Here is a 20,103-nt window from a genome sequence, read left to right on the forward strand (position 1 = left end):
ACGTAAACAGGAAAACAAACAAAAAAAACCCACCACTACCAACAACAACAAATCAAAGATCCTTTCTTTGTGATGGTCAGTGTATACCTGTGATGATATGATCTATTCTCTGCTTCATGGTTCATAGTTTTGGGGTGCTCAAACATGCTGAAAGCCAATTTTATTTTGGTTACATTAGCTGGTTATCTATATTGGTAATAGTATCATGAGGTACGTAGTAGATACTCCATTGAGAGCATGAAAAAGAAATGGCCTTTATTTGTCACATATACATTACAGCACAGTGAAATTCTTTCTTCACATATCCCAGTGATATGTGGTCATTCACTGACCCAGAACCTTAACAACTTGAGCCACCAGCACCCCACTTCACCCCACTTCATTGTTAATTACTATGCATCAAATTCTGGATATTTTTGTCTGTATCAGCTAAGGAATTTGTGTATTATTCAAGCAATTGACATAAAAAGTGTCTGAGGTGACTAGAATTTCCTGAACATTTAAAACTGCTCAAATGTGAAATAAGGTAAACTTCCCTTTGAAACACTCTGTAATATCGGTAAAAAGTTGAAGAAGTGTGTCTTTCTGTGTTGGACTTGGCAGGATCAGTAATGTGCGGTCTGCTGAGTTTTCCTGGTGTGCTGCAGTGCAGTGAGGACGACTGGGACGTAAAAGGCATAGCTTCATCCAGCCGAACCTGTGGAGCTGGACTCAAATATAATAAACAGCAGAAACGCTTTACCTTCGAATTTGGTGGACAGAATTTCATCATCAGTAAGACACCTGAAGCTCACTGCAAAATTTATGTAAAGGCTTTTAGGAAATATGTGGATATTGAGTTTTTAAAATATTAAATAAGGTTAAATCTATCAACAACTCGATGGAAACCCTTATGAGAACATTTTTTGGTAAGATTGTAGATTTTACACTTTTTACATTTATTTGAGTAGAACTGTTGTCATGCTTCCAGCTGATTCAGCTTTGCCAGCATCAAGCAAAAACAAAACTGATTACCAAGCCACTATCATCAGCTTCCAGCAGGTCTTCCTCTGGACAGGTACAGACCTAACATGCCTCATCATACTTAATGCTCTTATCTATATAACAAAGTACACAGTTTAGACAGTTAACAGAGCAATGGACATCTTACTGTCATGTTTGCTTTAATGGTACAACATTGTTGTGTTGTGGTTGTGTGCAGAGTCAGATATGAGCACACGACCAAAGACCGAGGGAGCCTGTGGAGGATCGGCACCTCTAGAAGTTTCCAGACTTACTCTGTCTGGTATGAAACTTTTAAAGACCCTTGTACAATAACTGAACCTTTAAAGTTGATATAATCATGACTGACCAGGCAATATGGGGCATTTTTACTGTATTTTATAGTACTCTTGAAAAGAAAGACAATGTTGGTCAGTTTGTTTACATTTGTTATATGGCTTTGTAGACTCAGTGAAGGAGAATTTTGAGGCGCTTGATACCAGTGACTTTAAGACTGACTCGACAAAAGAAACACCAAGCCAGAGGTACTGGGTCTTCAAACACCAGTTCACTGCAGCAGAGGCCCAGCTCTGGTGTATCAAACGTGAGCTATAAACTTACTTAATGCAATTAAATTAAATGCAGTTGCAAGTTTTGAAGAGTGTGAAGTTCTTATAACTGTTATTTTCCTTGTTGCTGGTGTGGTACCATCAAGACTACTGTGCTGTATCTTTAATGAACGTTTAGAATAAATCCAAGATACTTCAGTGCTCTTTAAGCTCCATTTATGTACTGTAGAATACTTTTATAGGGTCTTATTAAATGTTATTATCTGGATGGTGCCATGACAGTGACAAGGAAAAGTTTGGTACCTTTATTTCTGAGATTGTACTTTGTGTGTTGTGTGTCTGTTTTTCTGTGGGTGTTCATAATGCAGGCTGCATGGAAGAGGAGTTTTGTCATGTGTCAGACCTTCGAGATGAAGACCCTGTGTACTTTACATGCCTGCTGTATCCTGACACACGGGTGTGTGGAGCTTATGATAAACCTCTGAGACAGCCCTGCAGTCTGGTACTGCCACAGGACCCTCAGACTGCGTACCAGAAGAAGGGTGAGCTCAATACACTCTTACCTGCTGCACTGAGCAACACTGCATCAGTAAGCTACACAACATCAGTGCTCTCTGCAGAATGAGAGAGAATTTTATGTACGTTATTTAAACAGTGCCCTTACAGACCCCTTTCCCACTGTGTTTAAGTTCAGTTCATTAATTATTTCACATGGCTCTCATATTAGTTCTTCCCACAGCACTGTTTTAGCAGAATCCACATGAGACCTATCTTTTATACTTAATAGTTTGTTTTGTTGCCTGTTGATCTTAGCAACTGTTCCAGCATTTAAATAACTTCTAGGTTTATACAGCTGTGTTCGTATTGCTCCTGGCCTCAGAAGTAAGTAAACTAAGAGAGCATGATCAGGTGATGTTATCTGAGTTCTTAATGGACAACCTGTAGTAATGAGCCCTGGTGAATGCAGGAGCTGAGGATTATGGGCTTCTGGGCTGATGTTTAAACAAAATTTCTTTCGGCCTACTTAATCATGGCAAAGCCATTAAAGCCTAATGTTTATTTAGGAAAACTTTCCAAAGGAAACTTATTTAAGAAAAGCCCCTTTTTATTATAGATGATTAATTATTATAGATGACATCAAATGTGCACTAGTATACATCAAATGTATTCTTCATTTCCTCAGGTATAGTCATGTTTTATATACACAATAAACTTATCTTTGAATATAACAATCTATCAATGTATAGAGAGAATTCTTGTCAAATCTGATTAACTCATATAGCATTTAGTTTGCACCAAGGTAGACCGAATTGCCTCTCTGCCATCTACAATGTTACACATGAAAAACATGGAATGTTCATATATATATATAAAATTATTTATTATTTCATGATGACTTTGAATGATTTTAGAATGGTTTTGGTAGTTAGAATGTCATTTTCTGAACTAATTTACAAAAGTAAAGATTGTTCAAAACTGCAGGGATTTTCAAGCAAACTGCTAATCTCTTATCAGTATATTCAGCGTTGTCATGTATGTCATATGTTTAGGTTTTGTTATAGCTTTAAGTTAACTAGATTATTTGAATAGGCTTCTGCCTAGTACATAATTGTTCCCTTACATTTGTAGGATGTCTTTATTTTGTCTCCAAGGAGAAAAATCAGTATGTAATTTTTTTACTGGCAGCCACACAGTAATGGAGTTTTCCTTCACATGTGGAGTGCTTTCAAACAGCAAGCATATTGAGACCATGTGGTAACAGACCTGATTTCTGGCATCTGCAGTAGACTGTTAAGCTTCTTCAGGCTATTTGGTCTGGTATCTCCTAGTGTCTATGCTATGCTCTGCCTTTATATCAAGATAAACATAGACACATTTGCTTTCTTTTTCAGAACATGGGTAATATGAAAAGGTTTGGTTTAGTGAGGATCAGAACTGAACTGCTAGGACAGAGAGCTTTATTTTATTAGGTCATGTTTGGATGTTTTCTTTGGAATAATCTGTGCATAATATGATTGCATATATTTCTATGTATCTATATATTGTTTCTGTATTCTGTAGTTATAAGGTTTGACTTGACTTCTTTACGTTTCCCTCGGCATAAAACCCCAGATTATCAGTTAACTAAGTGCTTTTAAAGGTACAATAAATATTCTTAATATAGGAATAATATAGGAAAATAGTTTCCAGACTAGGATTATTTTGCCCTGAGCACTATTCCATCTAAAACCATTCTAGAGCTACTTATACAAATAAACATATTTCATATGATAATATAAACTTTTTACAGTAAATATCATGCAAACCTTTTACACTTTATTCTGATTAGCTGACGTTTTCCATAATATATTTCAAGTCTTTTCGTACACAATCTCCTTCATTGAATTCAATGTTTATTAAAGTCATTAATCAGAAAGCAGTCTATTGTATTGAAGTTAATAACTATATCTGCTAATTATACATTTATTTATTTAAACAAATACACATAAAGCTGATTCTCACTTCTTCTCTTTCTAGTCAATCTAACTGGCAGTGTGAAAAGCTTCTACAAGCGTGTGCCTTTTAGAAAGATGGTGTCTTATTCTGTCCGTTACCGTGTCAGTATGATCAACAAGTCTATCACTGAAGGGTAAGACATCATTATGACTTCAGCTCTGGCAGGGTTTCTAATTAAGAAAGCTGAGCATCAGAAACATTGCTCTCTGAAAAGCAAGTCTTTGTCTATGGTTAATGTTTTTTATGTCACTGCTATGATCAGGTTCTTTGAATGTGAGAGGCACTGTGATGAGGATCCTTGCTGTAGAGGAATCGGCTATGTTCAAGACACTGGAGCATCTGGTATGAGTATGTTACAGTTTTTACAGTGTGTTTTGTCCCGTGCTATTAATGCATACAGCGTGTTGATAATGGACAGACTACAACTATATCTCTATCTTTTTTTCTCTCTCTCTTTCCTGGCTCAGATATTCAGTGTCTGACTCTGAATAGTCTGGGGATTCAGACATGTGGAGAAAATGAAAGAACTAATTGGAGAGTACAGGACTGCTCTCCGTCTAAAGTACAGACTGAAGTCTACCCCTATGGCTGGTATGAGAAACCAGGTATGTATGTGTTAGGCACTCCAGGAATGTTGATATATGCAGACATACAGTATGTTTTTGCTTGTTCCATACTCCTACAATGCAAGCATACAGTATAAAAGCAATTTAAAGTAGTGTGTTGGCTCAAAACCTCTATATTATTATTGTGAAATTTACATGTAGAACAAACAAACAGATAACACACATTACTAAACCTCTGTGTTTCTAGTGAATCAGTGGACAGAAAGTCCCGGTATTTGTCCATCCTTCAAACTTCGCTCTCCCGCAAAAGTTGGTGAGAATCTCATGCATTTTTATTTTAAATGTGTTTGGTAGAAATGATAATTGGTTAAAAACAAGTGCACTATGTGTTAATTACACTACACAATGTCTTGATCTCCGGTTAGAGTAAACCTATAACAGGATTTTATTCATGTGAAATGAATACTAATCACTACTAATTAGCTTTGGTCATATTTATGCTAAAATGAATATAGATACCATCTTTCTCCATTTCATACCCTGCAGCTGCATCTGACCTCCATCAGTTCACAAGTATAGAGTCCCAAATTATATCAAGGGTCTCTACTGTCAATGGATGACAGGGGTATTTGTATCTCATATAGGTCTCTTGCATATCAATCTTAGCACATAATTAAATGCACAATTGATGGTTCTTATAAAGAGTACACAGGAATATAAATAAGCTCCCGTGCCATCACATTGACCCTACGGTCAAGTACATTCGATTCATTCAAACGCTGTTTTTCCATTTATTTTGTTAGGTGATAATGTTGCATTGTACAGTAACTTCATAGAAATTACACGTAACATAAATGTCCACTTTCTGCAGCAATCTGAAAAGTTATGGATTGCTATAAAGTCAGATGTTTTGTTAGATCAGTTGACATTTCTGTGACTTTCAGAGTAGAATTAACTTAAATTATGCTTATATGTTTACTCATGGCCTGTCAGAATACACTTGGGCATTTGTAGTACACTCGGATATACTACTGTAATCTGTGGTATATACACTATATTGCCAAAAGTATTCGCTCACCTGCCTTGACTCGCATATGAACTTAAGTGACATCCCATTCCTAATCTATAGGGTTCAATATGACGTCGGTCCACCCTTTGCAGCTATAACAGCTTCAACTCTTCTGGGAAGGCTGTCCACAAGGTTTAGGAGTGTGTTTATGGGAATTTTTGACCATTCTTCCAGAAGCGCATTTGTGAGGTCACACACTGATGTTGGACGAGAAGGCCTGGCTCTCAGTCTCCGCTCTAATTCATCCCAAAGGTGTTCTATCGGGTTGAGGTCAGGACTCTGTGCAGGCCAGTCAAATTCATCCACACCAGACTCTGTCATCCATGTCTTTATGGACCTTGCTTTGTGCACTGGTGCACAGTCATGTTGGAAGAGGAAGGGGCCAGCTCCAAACTGTTCCCACAAAGTTGGGAGCATGGAATTGTCCAAAATGTCTTGGTATGCTGAAGCATTCAGAGTTCCTTTCACTGGAACTAAGGGGCCAAGCCCAGCTCCTGAAAAACAACCCCACACCATAATCCCCCCTCCACCAAACTTTACACTTGGCACAATGCAGTCAGACAAGTACCGTTCTCCTGGCAACCACCAAACCCAGACTCGTCCATCAGATTGCCAGATGGAGAAGCGCGATTCGTCACTCCAGAGAACGCGTCTCCACTGCTCTAGAGTCCAGTGGCGGCGTGCTTTACACCACTGCATCCGACGCTTTGCATTGCACTTGGTGATGTATGGCTTGGATGCAGCTGCTCGGCCATGGAAACCCATTCCATGAAGCTCTCTGCGCACTGTTCTTGAGCTAATCTGAAGGCCACATGAAGTTTGGAGGTCTGTAGCGATTGACTCTGCAGAAAGTTGGCGACCTCTTTGCACTATGCGCCTCAGCATCCGCTGACCCCGCTCCGTCAGTTTACGTGGCCTACCACTTCGTGGCTGAGTTGCTGTCGTTCCCAAACACTTCCACGTTCTTATAATACAGCTGACAGTTGACTGTGGAATATTTAGGAGTGAGGAAATTTCACGACTGGATTTGTTGCACAGGTGGCATCCTATCACAGTTCCACGCTGGAATTCACTGAGCTCCTGAGAGCGACCCATTCTTTCACAAATGTTTGTAAAAACAGTCTGCATGCCTAGGTGCTTGATTTTATACACCTGTGGCCATGGAAGTGATTGGAACACCAGATTCTGATTATTTGGATGGGTGAGCAAATACTTTTGGCAATATAGTGCATGTGTGCTGTGAAAATGCACTAATGTTCAGTATTATTTACAGTTAATATGAAAAACTGGAGACTACTGGATGCCTCATATGTTCTGGTGGACTCCTCTATCTCTGCATTTGATGTAGTTCATATAAGCAGAGATATTGCTGATGATCCGGATAGAGTCCGTGACTGGTGTCTGGCTGGTGAGATTTCTTCATAGCACACATAATAACAACTCTGTTAATCAGTGAAGGACACCTACAGATGTGCGTGTGTGTGTGTTTCTCTGCAGCCTGTGAAGAGAAAGACTCCTGTACAGCTGTGTCAGTGGCCAGTAAAGAGTCAGCAGTGAGGTGTGTCATGTACCCAGACAGTCATGTCTGCCTACCGACCTACAGTGGTGTGCGCTGTGTCCTCCTCACTAAGGAACCTGCCCAGTATGTCTACATCAGAACTGGTGAGTATAATGATCTGGGAAATTTTCCTAACAGTTGAGAATAGACAACTCTACAGTCGTCCTATAATGGATTTATCCGGAAAATAGTGCAGGCACTTTCAAGAAAAGCTCAGGGAAGGGACCTCAATAGAGTCAGAATCCTCATTCTGACCTGTTGGGCTTTGTAACATTCTTATAAATAACATCTCACTGTCTAATGTTAGTGTTATGGAAATTTTATGTTTAAGGTTATAGGCAACAGCCAACCTCGGTGTCCATCCCTGGGCACGGAACACTCATTGGTAAAAGTGAGATGAAGCTGATTGGGCCTTACAGCAAGAGTGTGACCTATTTCCTGGGTGTTCCTTATGCAAGTCCACCAACTAGTGACATGCGTTTCAAGCCCCCAAAGCCAGCTGATTGGACAGGCACCTGGAATGCCACTTTTGCTCGGTGTGTGTTTACTTCGATTTCTTCATATCATATTCAGAGTTGAGTTACATGCACATAATGAGGTGTTAAGACTGAAAATGCATCAGAATTCAGACCTCAAATATAATGTGAGCTATACCTGTAACAGATCAGTGCTTGGTCAGTTTAGCATTTAAATCATCTACATATTTTCTTACACATATCACCTGCAGGAGGGCGCCTTGATTTAATTAGAACAGTGGCATTATTTTATAAGCATGGCTACTCCCAGGTATAAATTATGATTTCATAACATTGATGTAAAATATAGTGATATTTATATACTGTATACTATGTCAGTGCAAAATAATGCAAACCGTGCAACTAGAACTGTTCATGCTGCAATATACTGCTTCTTTTAGATTTTTATTTTAATCATGCCATCTTCTCATTTATAGATCAATGTGGGTTTTTTTTTTTGTTTTAAAATTCTCCCTTTGCTTTTATATTATGTTAACATTGACAGTAAAAGCTGCTTCTTTCTTCTGCATTTTCTCTTCCCCAAATTTTTCATGCTTAAAGCCAAGTGCTTATGTTTAAAGGTGGTGGTTTGTAGTCTGTACAATGCTACTGAAGAAAAATCTGGCAATCACCGAGGCATGAACTATGTGATTTGCATAATCTGAACGGTGCATCTAGAAAATCAACTTAACCACATTTGGACTTAAGTTGCCAGTTCCAAATATGGCCCTGAATGTGCTGTTTTGCATTTGCTTATTGTGTGGATATTTGGACTTAAATGTTTCAGACCCACTTGTCTTCAGCCTGGTGACACTGATAACTCTGGCTCCAGTGAGGACTGTCTCTACCTCAACATATTTGTACCTAGCAGTGTGGTAGGACCCAATAAGCTTTCTCTCTCTCTCTCTCTCTCTCTCTCTCTCTCTCTCACGCACACACATGCACACACACACACACACAAAACTACAGCACTGTTTTTGCACATATTCTGTGTAAATTATATGTCTATAAACCCTCATTTCTGTGGTGCAATTTTGAGTTGTGTTTTTTGTGTTTTTGTGTTTGTGTGTGTGTGTGTGTTATAGAAGCAGACTTCTCCAGTCCTAGTATTCTTCCACAATGCTGGCTCCGGTTTGCTTGATGGCTCTTACCTCGCTGCTGTAGGAAACATCATCGTTGTGACAGCAAACTTCAGAGTGGCTGCTTTTGGATTCCTTAGCACGGGTACAACATACTCCATAAACATATAGAAACACACTGTTTTTATTATATAGCTTTATTATTTACATAGTAAGAATAGCTAGTCTGTTCCAGACAATACTAACTTTCTATCCGTTAAAGAATGCTACGCTTTAAGTTCAGATTTTAGTGTGAATTTTTATGTGGTAATACTTCAGGAATGGATGATATTAAGGATATCCAGATATGAGGTGGCTCTCTTAAATATGTTATCCATTAGTTGCAGATTGCTGGATTGTGGGTTGCAAAAACTCAAAAAAGTTTACATAGCTACATGATTACAGGTAACTATGGGCTCCAGGACCAGGCAGCGGCCCTGGGGTGGGTCCAGGAGAACATTGCTCTTTTCGGAGGAGATCCCAATAGAGTGACAGTGGGAGCGGACAGAAACGGTGCCGACATTGCCAGCCTTCATCTGTCCTCATCTTTATCGCCGTCTCTGTTCCATCAGGCTTTGCTTATGGTAAATGTTTGAATCATAAGAGGTACAAGTATAAAGACAAAGTACAAGAACAAAGATACTGTGTCCATCTTTGGTACTAAGGAGCAGGCAGTATGAAAATAGTGCACTAGTTTGATAAAATAGTTAACTTGCCAAGTTCTCTACATTCACATGTCTGTGGTAAGTTGTCCTTCTAAACTAAGCTAAGAACCTTATTTCTTAGCTTTTGTCCATGTGGGGTATAGATTTGAATTATTTTTGTTTTGTTCTTTTTGTTTAGTATTCCTCTTCTTGGTCCTCTTCTGTGACAGCATTGTACCTATGGCTTGGAAATGAGTAGATAGATCTCCACTTTTTCCTCTTCCAGCTATGCCTTTTTTTCTCTTCCACTCCTGCCAGAAAGAGATAGGACGATACACTGTCCTGCAGTCCGCTACTGAAGTCAGATTCTTGTGCGGAGGCGGCACTGGTGTTCTGTTGGTCAAGGTCCGTCCTGAGGAGGGATTAATACTTTAGCACAGTTACCAAAAACTCACTGGCATGTATTTTAGTGAAGGTTGGTTGTGATATGATTGATTCACTGCTTAACCACAGTTAGCTCTGAAGCTAGACGAGAGAACAATATATCTAGATATCTCACTAGAGCTATGGATCCTTTGTCCATAGCTCTAGTGAATAAAGCCATTTGCCAATATTTGTACTTTCCTACAACAGCCCAACTTAGGCAGCATTCAAAGTGAGTTGTGTTACCTGTCCATTGCAGTCCAGTTAGAGGTGTGAGCTCTAACTATAGGAGTAGACTGAGACAGGGGCTGTACAGAATCAGGGGCTGCCAGGCAAGGACCAGTGAGCATACAACACAGACCATCTGCTATGTCTACATGTGAGAAAAGCAACATCCAGATTGAAATGCAAATTCAGGATTTTACATTAGTTCTCTCCATGGTTTTATTATTTTGTCAGCATTACCAGAGTAGTGGTTGACCAGGTCCTCTAGGCACTGGAATGTTAGGCGTGGAGAGATGAAGTACCAGTTGTTTGGTAGACGGAGTATCCGGTAATGCATTATAGATCTGTGGCGCACAGACAGGCTATACACACCTGTAGGACCAAACAAACATGCATACATGCTCAGAAGCTTAAATAACAATCTAAAGACAATTTACCATGTAAAATCCTTTCACCTCTTCTGCTCTCTCTGATCATGAAAGAACCGACTCTATTCCCAGGAAGCTGTAGAAGCTCCTCAGCTTTTTGTCTTGCAACCCCTTCAAACAACCACCTGAATATAACATTGAGGAAGCATTAGTATTTAGCCTACATTGTATTTTTTATATATTTATTTTCATTTTTTTTATTAGGGAAATCTACACTCACTGTCCTTTTTTAATCAGCCAAACCATGTGGCAGTTTAGTTAATATTAGTTAATTCAGTTAATGTTTACATCAAACATTGTGATCTCTGTGACTGTGGCGTGGTTGTTGGTATCAGATGTTGTTGGTATCTGCTTTGTTTCAGAAACTGCCGATCCCCTGGGAATTTCACACACAACAGTCTCTAGAGTTTACACAGAGTTTCTAAAATACTCAAACCAGTCCATCAACCATGTCACGATTGATGTCACAGAAATCACAATATTTTCCCCCATTCTGACGTTTGATGCGAACATTTACTGAAGCTCTTGATCTGTATCTGCATGATTTTATGCACTCTGTTGTCGCTACATGATTAGCTGATTTGATAACTGCATCAATGTACAGGTGTTCTTAATAAAATGGACAGTGTAGTGTAGCGTGGAGTTCTGTATATTGAGTAGAAGGACTGTAAAAACATTAGACTGGAAAATAATAGAATAAGGCAAGATATAGTAATGCATGCATAAGCTAAAATTTGAAAAATCTAGATCTAGATTTATATAATAAATCAAAATAAGTTGTAAATGTAAAAAAAAAAAAATCCAATACAGTAAAAACAGATTCTAAAATCTTAAGTGAAGAAAGAACAAAAACAGATGTAAGAAATGTCTAATTTTAAGTTTCAGTATATTTTATTTTACTATCTAAAGAAAATAATAAAATCTAGATGTTAGTTTTATATAATGGCTAATGGTTATGCAGTGATTTGATATAGTGTAACTGACTAAAAAATATATATCTAATATAAAAATATATAAAATATATATATCTAAACTTCTTCATCATTATGTTTCAGTAAAGTTGACTCACCCATGATAAACCTTAGCTACATGGCAGCGTGGGATGAAGTTTTCCTCTCTTGTCTGGAGAGAGTAAACCTTCACCCAGTAGCCCTCACTAGGAGAAGAAGGGGGAGAATGAAAGTCTTGTCTTCCTTGATGCACACTTAAAATCTCAATTTAAAACGTTTTATTAGAAACAAAAAAAAAGTTCAATCCTTTCTCATCAACCCTCCTCTAAATAATCCTGCATATTAATTACATTAAAGAAACCTGTTAACTCTTCATCCTGACAGTCAGGTGAAAACAAAGAGTTGAATACTAAAATAAAATAGAACCATGTTTTTATAAAAAATTATATGTGAAGCCTCTTAATGTACCTGCCCATGATTGATTACTACAACAGTTAAGACAGCTTCCACAAGAAACTGGCTGTGAACATTGGGAACTGCATTGGGAATATTTGGGCAGTTCCCAATGTTCCCAGTGGAATGCTTTCAGTTTGCTTTATGGGCATGCATATTAAATGCCATTAAATTAGATCAACAAACAGATGGTTGGCAAAAAGAAACAAAAGGAAACAAATAATGGCAACAAACATGGGAAAATAAATAAAAGGAAATGGAAAATGAAGTGAAATCGGCTGTGGTATGATATGGATAAACTTCCTGCATAACTGATGTGGCAAGCAGTTTCAAACATTGATCTTAGCTGAAAAATCCACATAAAACAAGCTTTATGTTAAAAGCAAGTTGGATTATTTACAACTACTAACATCCCCTCTAACTAACTATGGCTTAGCATTTGCTTAAAATAGCTAATATTAAAATATAAATAATAGTAATAACCTTTGACCCATCCCATCACCAGCCTTAAATGTTTAATTGATTTTATGAACTGATTTTATCTGCATTTTTCTGTGAGGACCTAGGAAGTAGATAGATTTCCCACAGATTGCATTTGTGTTCAATTACACTTCCAAGAAAAATAAACAAAAATTGACATTTACTGACAAGTGAAAGCATGGGAAAAAATTAGAAATAAATATGCAAAAAATAAAAATAATAAAATTTAACCGGTATCAGTTTAGCATCTTAAATTGTAAATACACATCATAGAAAATATGAAATGTAATGTTAAACAATCATTTGTTTTCCTTTTTCATCCTAAAAGTTGCCATATATATATATATATATATATATATATATATATATATATATATATATATATATATATATATATATATATATATATATATATAAAAACGTCCTCAGTCAGTAAAACATGCACGCTGTTGTAAGAACATTTTAATGAAGCACACTTTTCTGTATTTCTCAATATATGAGCAGTTGATAAACGTGAGAGTACTCACTCAGATATGAGTCTCAGCCAGTCTCCTGTCCTAAACAGAGGCTCACAAATTTCAGGGGGAGGATAATCACTCAAGACCACTGCGGGTTCCTTTTCACTTACTGTTAGAAAATAACCCAGTTGCAACAAATTAGTGAAGACAGCAATATTTTATATTAAATAAAAACTGTGTACGTTAGGTTATTTACTAGTTGCGTTATTGTCAGTAAGCAGTGATGTTTTTTTCTTACTGACATACACTTTTAATTTGGAATAGTAACGAAGGTTTTCCTACACATAATCTATCAAATTCATATGTGACACTAGATGCGCTTGAAAATCCCTACTATATAACTCTACCAAAAGAATCTACGTTTTCAATAAGCTGATATTTTTTAAATATAACTTTAACTATAATCATGTAGCATTTGATATCAATTACTAATCGTCTCACCTCTTGATGGAAGGTTGGCAGTTTGTATGAAGTCCTCTCTAGATTTAAAAGTCGTCTGCACATTGCCCATTTCCAAGTTTACGAGTGTTCAGTATATTCATACAATTGATATCTTTAACTCAGCATTTAATAATAGACTCCGCTACCATGTTTATAGTACAGCACATTCATTTACTGTTGCTGCTTGGCTGTTTTTAAGTTCCTAAAGATAAGCAAAGAGTTGAACTTGACTGTAGGCTGTCAGAATAGGGAAGCTTTTCTCACCACATTTTCCACTCTAGCAATGAACAAAATAGGAAGGGGTGAGAAAGCTGTCAGCAGTATGCAAATTTACACATGCACTGCTGGTAAAAAGGGACTATAAATAGGTGATAATATGGTGGTTACTAACCAGAACAAACAGCTTTTTGTGAACATTTTTCTGCCTTATCATAAGTGATATAAATGAGAACATTTCTTATCCTGAAAAAATAATAAAATATATCTGCATTAACAGTTTTTTTTTCTCCTGGGGTTATTTGTTTTGTCTCTTAACACATTTTGCTGATTTTAGTTGTTTGATTAAAACATTGAAACAATACTTTTACTAGAATTTTTAAGTCTCAAAATGGTGCATATTTTCTTTCAGGGTGGCTCAGTCTTCTCTCCAGCTACCGTAATGAGCAAACAGAAAGCCCAGGAGCAGGCTGTGTCTTTGGGTTTAGAACTAGGCTGCTTGTCATTAGATCCGGAACAGCTACTTATCTGCCTGAGACAAAAATCTGCTGAGAGCATCAATGCTGCACAGACTAAGGTCACTTTCCTGTCATAACAACACTTACTACAGAGTTTACTAAGCTACAGCTCCTGGATACATTGAATGTGTTACTATGCATTTGAATTACACTTATCATTTTTCTTTTCTTGCTGAATTTGTAAAATGACCTACTGATAAAGGCGTGTGTGTGTGTGTGTGTGTGTGTACAGTTGTTGGCAGTCAGTGGTCCCCTGCAGGCCTGGTCTCCAGTGGTAGATGGTGTGGTGGTTAGGGAACAGCCATCAGCAGCCTTGAGATCTGGACGCTTCCACAGTGTGCCGCTGATGCTGGGCTCTTCTGCTGAGGATGGTCTAATCAGCAGAGCTAAAAATATCAAGGTCAGATCAGGCAGAATATTAACCAGATTGATGGATCACATGGTCAGAAATGCTTTTATAAAAGTTTTTTTTACGTAAAAGTATTGCATTTACAAAAACTCTTTTGCCGTCTGTCATATGAATAGAACTTTGAGCAGCTTCAGGGAAGAGCAGACAGTAAAACTGCTTTCTATGAAGCATTGTCCAATTCTCTGGGAGGAGATGATGCAAACATGTTTGTGAAGGAAGCAGCTACTTGGTTCTATTCTCTGCAACACTCTCCAACTCCCTCTGGCTACAGTGTCTTCTCCCGTGCTCTGGAGAATGCCACAAGGTGAGAAAGAGCACAGTCAACTGCTTTAAATCAAGGGCTGGTCAGATTTCCAGAAACTGTCACAGTGACATTTGAACATAATTTAAAATGGAGCATGATAGTGCAGTGAATTATCATAAATTGTTAAAAATGTAAAAAAATAAAAATCTTAAAGCTTCAGGTTATTACTTTTGAGGTTAGAAGCCCTGTTGTGAATGGCAAGTCAATACACATCCAAAGAGGATTGACGATTTTTACCTGCACTACATAGCATGCCTAATGGTGCACTTACATACTATTTAGTGCTGTTGTATCTGGTTTAGGACACATACTGAGAATGATATTATCAGCTACAGGTACACTATATTGCCAAAAGTATTCGCTCACCCATCCAAATAATCAGAATCAGGTGTTCCAATCACTTCCATGGCCACAGGTGTATAAAATCAAGCACCTAGGCATGCAGACTGTTTTTACAAACATTTGTGAAAGAATGGGTCGCTCTCAGGAGCTCAGTGAATTCCAGCGTGGAACTGTGATAGGATGCCACCTGTGCAACAAATCCAGTCGTGAAATTTCCTCGCTCCTAAATATTCCACAGTCAACTGTCAGCTGTATTATAAGAACGTGGAAGTGTTTGGGAACGACAGCAACTCAGCCACGAAGTGGTAGGCCACGTAAACTGACGGAGCGGGGTCAGCGGATGCTGAGGCGCATAGTGCGAAGAGGTCGCCAACTTTCTGCAGAGTCAATCGCTACAGACCTCCAAACTTCATGTGGCCTTCAGATTAGCTCAAGAACAGTGCGCAGAGAGCTTCATGGAATGGGTTTCCATGGCCGAGCAGCTGCATCCAAGCCATACATCACCAAGTGCAATCCAAAGCGTCGGATGCAGTGGTGTAAAGCACGCCGCCACTGGACTCTAGAGCAGTGGAGACGCGTTCTCTGGAGTGATGAATCGCGCTTCTCCATCTGGCAATCTGATGGACGAGTCTGGGTTTGGCGGTTGCCAGGAGAACGGTACTTGTCTGACTGCATTGTGCCAAGTGTAAAGTTTGGTGGAGGGGGGATTATGGTGTGGGGTTGTTTTTCAGGAGCTGGGCTTGGCCCCTTAGTTCCAGTGAAAGGAACTCTGAATGCTTCAGCATACCAAGACATTTTGGACAATTCCATGCTCCCAACTTTGTGGGAACAGTTTGGAGCTGGCCCCTTCCTCTTCCAACATGACTGTGCACCAGTGCACAAAGCAAGGTCCATAAAGACATGGATGACAGAGCCTGGTGTGGATGAACTTGACTGGCCTGCACAGAGTCCTGACCTCAACCCGATAGAACACCTTTGGGATGAATTAGAGCGGAGACTGAGAGCCAGGCCTTCTCGTCCCACATCAGTGTGTGACCTCACAAATGCGCTTCTGGAAGAATGGTCAAAAATTCCCATAAACACACTCCTAAACCTTGTGGACAGCCTTCCCAGAAGAGTTGAAGCTGTTATAGCTGCAAAGGGTGGACCGACGTCATATTGAACCCTATGGATTAGGAATGGGATGTCACTTAAGTTCATATGCGAGTCAAGGCAGGTGAGCGAATACTTTTGGCAATATAGTGTATCTTAATATCCTCAATATTACAGAATTGAGTGTCTCAGATGATGTACAATGTATACATACCAAAAAAATCCCAACAAGCCTGACAAGACTCAACAGCTCGGAGCTGACAGTGATGACTGTTAAAAGTGCTAATCAGATAAAAGTGAATTTAATTGAATTTAAATAGTATTAATGGATTACCACTGCAACTTTTAGCAGAAAAATTTCCCCTCTTCAGTTTTAGGAAATTTTAACAAAAATAGTCTCCTGTACTGCAGCATTTTTGGCATGGGAAAAATGATACTAGAGGATGTGGTAGCTCAGTGGCTAAGGCATTGGCTTGCTGAGCAGAAGGTTGTGAGCTTGAATCCCAGGTCCACCAATCTGCCACTGCTGGGTCCCTGAGCAAGATCCTTAACCCTCAGTTGTACAAAATGAGATAAAAATACAAGTATGCTTTGGATAAGGGTGTCTGTAAAATGTACTGCTGTTGGTCTTGAGTTACCTTGTCTGGCTTTTCAGTACAGTGCACCCTGAAGTATTTTTAGTTACTGTTATTTAGTTAAAGAAACAACTTTTGAGCTCTACTTTCTGCATTACTTATGTACCTCTTCCTGTCTTTCTGTAAAAGATCTCTAAAGCATGTTTAGCGCAAACTAATTACTTCAAATATGTTTGTACAATTAGCTCTCTGGAGATTGTGAGAACTTGCTGAGATGCCAACACATACTTCAGTGTAAAGGGTGTAACTTTATGGTCTAGCTGAAGGAAATGGCTTCGCTGAATATGCCTAAAATAAACCAAGTGTGAGCAAAATTTGACCTTAATAAAGGCTGGTACTGTGGGCATGTATGTATGGTTACGTGTCTGTATGTGCTGTTGACAGAGGATTAACACTATGATGAAATTTTGGTTTTGAAGCTGCTTTTTTCTCATAAAGAATAACTTTAATTTTACGGCATTTGGCAGACGCACTTATACAGGGTGACTTACACTTTGTCATTTTATACAACTGAGCAACTGAGAGTTAAGGGCCTTGCTCAGGGATCAGTAGTCCAATGCCTTAAACACAAGATATTAAATCTCCCTAATTTCTACTCATGGACATTTATGATCACTTTGTTGGGATCATTGGGAATCTGGAATGTTTTGAGGCAAAAAAAACAAACAAACAAAACAATATGACAAGTTAAAACATGCAGTTTATTACACAGTGCCAAACTGAGCACCAGTTTATGTGTAGTTTAATGAGATTTTGCTGATAGCATGTCATATAGAGTATTAGTATGTAAATAGTACTGCACCACAAACCCTTTGTTACATAGACTTCAGTAACTGCTCATACATTCAATTTCTCTTTTAATTCTCTGACCTAAAAACGATTGTTTTGTGAGAGAATGACAGGGCGTAACATTGTTGCCTTATCCCACCTACATAATGACTAGTGTCAGATATAGCATGGACGATGGCTAAACCACACATAAAGAAGTGCACAGTGTCACAACGAGCAGCACCACAGTGCAGTGTTTTTTTGCTCTTGCTATTTTAACAGGTGGTACAAACAGCTATGAGCTGATATTTTTATGTGTACTATAGAAAACTGTAATACTTCTCTGACATAAGGTTAGCAGAACCTTTGCAAACCGAATGTTTTAATGTGTCTGAGAGAACCAACTCTATTTTTATAAAAATAAATAAATAAAATAAAATAAAATAAAATAAAATAAAATAAAATAAAATAAAATAAAATAAAATAAAATAAAATAAAATAAAATAAAATAAAATAAAATAAAAAGGTGGGGAGGAGCTGTGTATATTCTTTACACATTTTTAACAGCTTTGGAAAGTGTTTAAATTATCATCTTTTATACATAGTTTTGCCTGATCTGGTGAAAAGTTTATTTAATCTGATTTATCCCCTTTACTACATGCTAGAGAAGCCACTGCTACCGTCTTTTGGAAACTATCAGTCAAGTTTACTGGTGAGGAAACAAATAAATGTTGTTTTAATAATTAGTCCATTGGGATCTATTACATATTCTTTTTTACACACGTACAAATTTGACTTTACCCAGCAGCTCCTTCTTGGTGTATTTGCACAGACAGAAAAAAAAAAACCACTCGCTTTACGCTTTGTGTTCGTCTTTGCACACAGTCAAACAGAGTGAGAAAGAGAGACAAACACGTAAATACATGACAGGGGGTATAGTTAAGAAAAGCCACAGCATGAAGAACCCAATCCTTTACTAGTGCTTAATGTGGAACATTTTCTTTATTAATCACTCAAGTAGTTCCCTGCATGCCAAGTACACCAGGAGTGAGGAGAAAAGTCATAATCATCATTGTCTCTTATTTGAGCATTATTATTTAGTGTTTATTTAGTATATTACATATTTGTCACAGGTATGATGGAATTAGAGACTCGAATATGTACACTCATGACTAGTATTTTCCACCACAGAGATTTATTCATCACCTGCCCCTCTGTTGAGATGGCTAGCTTCTGGGCCTCCAGCACTCGCTCTGCTGTTTACATGTACCACCTGCCTCAAGATATGGTGCACACAAGGTATACCATTACCAAATACTATTATAATTGTATAGTAATCTCAGTAGAGATTTCTAGATTTTAAAAACAAATTATGTATTTAGGATTTGGAGCCGAAGCGTCAGTGAGTAGTGGGATGGCGGAGATTTTTGATGGACAAGAAATCACACACACTCAGATATCTCTGATATTTTAAGTCTGTAATGCTAGACATACTCTGGGAAATTTTGCGCTAGTCACTGCCAAGAGATAAGTCTGTATGATGCTACATTTTTCTCTTTTTTTTTAGTAGACACCAAGGTAATACGTTCTATAGCTGTACCTAACAGACGGCCATTTTACACATTCATTTCCTAATGTCTACCTTTAGGGATCTCACACATTTGTATGTGTCTATAACTTTGTATAAATCTGTGAAAGTATATAAAAAAAATTTCATTCCACCTGAATATGTTCTCCACTTTTCTCATACACTCTTACATGTGAACCCTAAAGATTAGTAATTTTCCTGGAAGACATCCCATCTACTTTTACATCCATCCATCTATTGTCCATACCCGCTTATTCCTAATTAGGGTCACGGGGGTCTGCTGGAGCCTATCCCAGCGCACATAGGGCGAAAGGTAGGGGTACACCCTGGACAGGTCACCAGTCCATCACAGTCTACTTTTACATTTATAGCCTAATCTAGATATGTAAAAACAGCATTTCCATTACCAAATTATACACTTACAGTGGCATGTGAATTATCATGTTGATTACAAGCAACATCCACATCAGTCTGTCTCTATACCTGAGGTAAAACTCAGTCTTAGCATTTAAAGATGAACATCATCTTTCCTTCAAGTGATCACTTCTTGCCCATACGGGTGGGGAAAAGATCACTGGTTAATTCAATTCTGTTTTACTGACTACATTTCTTCTTAGTAAACCATCATCGTTAGGCCAAAATGATCTTTGCAGGTAAACACCAAGGCATGATTAGAAATTAGCCAGCATAAAAGCAGTACCAGGTTTTTTAGGTTAAATATATTTATGCTTTATTAAACTAGAGATGCCAAAGTGTGTTATTTGCAACCCCATGTTGAATTTGTGACTTCCAAAGGT

General features: G+C 38.1%; 2 protein-coding genes across 3 annotated transcripts in view; one reads left to right on the plus strand and one right to left on the minus strand.

Annotated features, from left to right (window-relative positions):
- tg (thyroglobulin) overlaps nt 1–20,103 on the plus strand; it is a 39,685-nt gene that overhangs the window by 17,836 nt on the left and 1,746 nt on the right. Inside the window, exons 24-41 of one of the 2 annotated variants that reach the window (XM_058401964.1) lie at nt 604–774; nt 971–1,057; nt 1,202–1,285; nt 1,448–1,585; nt 1,919–2,092; nt 4,068–4,179; nt 4,309–4,388; nt 4,514–4,651; nt 4,860–4,925; nt 6,955–7,089; nt 7,179–7,343; nt 7,571–7,775; nt 8,542–8,629; nt 8,840–8,978; nt 9,278–9,456; nt 14,063–14,227; nt 14,401–14,568; nt 14,694–14,881. In XM_058401964.1, the coding sequence (XP_058257947.1) occupies nt 604–774; nt 971–1,057; nt 1,202–1,285; nt 1,448–1,585; nt 1,919–2,092; nt 4,068–4,179; nt 4,309–4,388; nt 4,514–4,651; nt 4,860–4,925; nt 6,955–7,089; nt 7,179–7,343; nt 7,571–7,775; nt 8,542–8,629; nt 8,840–8,978; nt 9,278–9,456; nt 14,063–14,227; nt 14,401–14,568; nt 14,694–14,881 (2,482 nt within the window). Of the gene's footprint in view, nt 1–603; nt 775–970; nt 1,058–1,201; nt 1,286–1,447; nt 1,586–1,918; nt 2,093–4,067; nt 4,180–4,308; nt 4,389–4,513; nt 4,652–4,859; nt 4,926–6,954; nt 7,090–7,178; nt 7,344–7,570; nt 7,776–8,541; nt 8,630–8,839; nt 8,979–9,277; nt 9,457–14,062; nt 14,228–14,400; nt 14,569–14,693; nt 14,882–18,909; nt 19,018–20,103 lie in introns of both variants that reach the window. The other variant, XM_058401973.1, reaches the window with a different exon arrangement.
- On the minus strand, nt 9,450–13,700 carry LOC131361088 (src-like-adapter). Its single transcript, XM_058401986.1, has 7 exons — nt 13,435–13,700; nt 13,003–13,102; nt 11,662–11,748; nt 10,620–10,717; nt 10,405–10,536; nt 10,186–10,312; nt 9,450–9,928 (listed from the first exon to the last, which is right to left on the minus strand). Exons 1-7 carry the CDS (start codon nt 13,502–13,504, stop codon nt 9,712–9,714), a joined length of 831 nt encoding a protein of 276 aa, XP_058257969.1. The 5' UTR covers nt 13,505–13,700; the 3' UTR covers nt 9,450–9,711.

The sequence above is a fragment of the Hemibagrus wyckioides genome, linkage group LG01 (genome assembly GCF_019097595.1).
Source record: "Hemibagrus wyckioides isolate EC202008001 linkage group LG01, SWU_Hwy_1.0, whole genome shotgun sequence".
Taxonomy (NCBI): Eukaryota; Metazoa; Chordata; class Actinopteri; order Siluriformes; family Bagridae; genus Hemibagrus; species Hemibagrus wyckioides.

Excerpts from the sequence above, each read along its gene's own strand:
- LOC131361088 (XM_058401986.1), bottom strand. The coding sequence starts at position 13,504 with ATGGGCAATGTGCAGACGACTTTTAAATCTAGAGAGGACTTCATACAA. Across the intron at positions 10,718-11,661 it reads GTAGCTAAGGTTTATCATGG|GTGGTTGTTTGAAGGGGTTG; the intron begins GTGAGTCAACTT and ends TGTTATATTCAG. Across the intron at positions 10,537-10,619 it reads GATCAGAGAGAGCAGAAGAG|GTGTGTATAGCCTGTCTGTG; the intron begins GTGAAAGGATTT and ends TTGGTCCTACAG.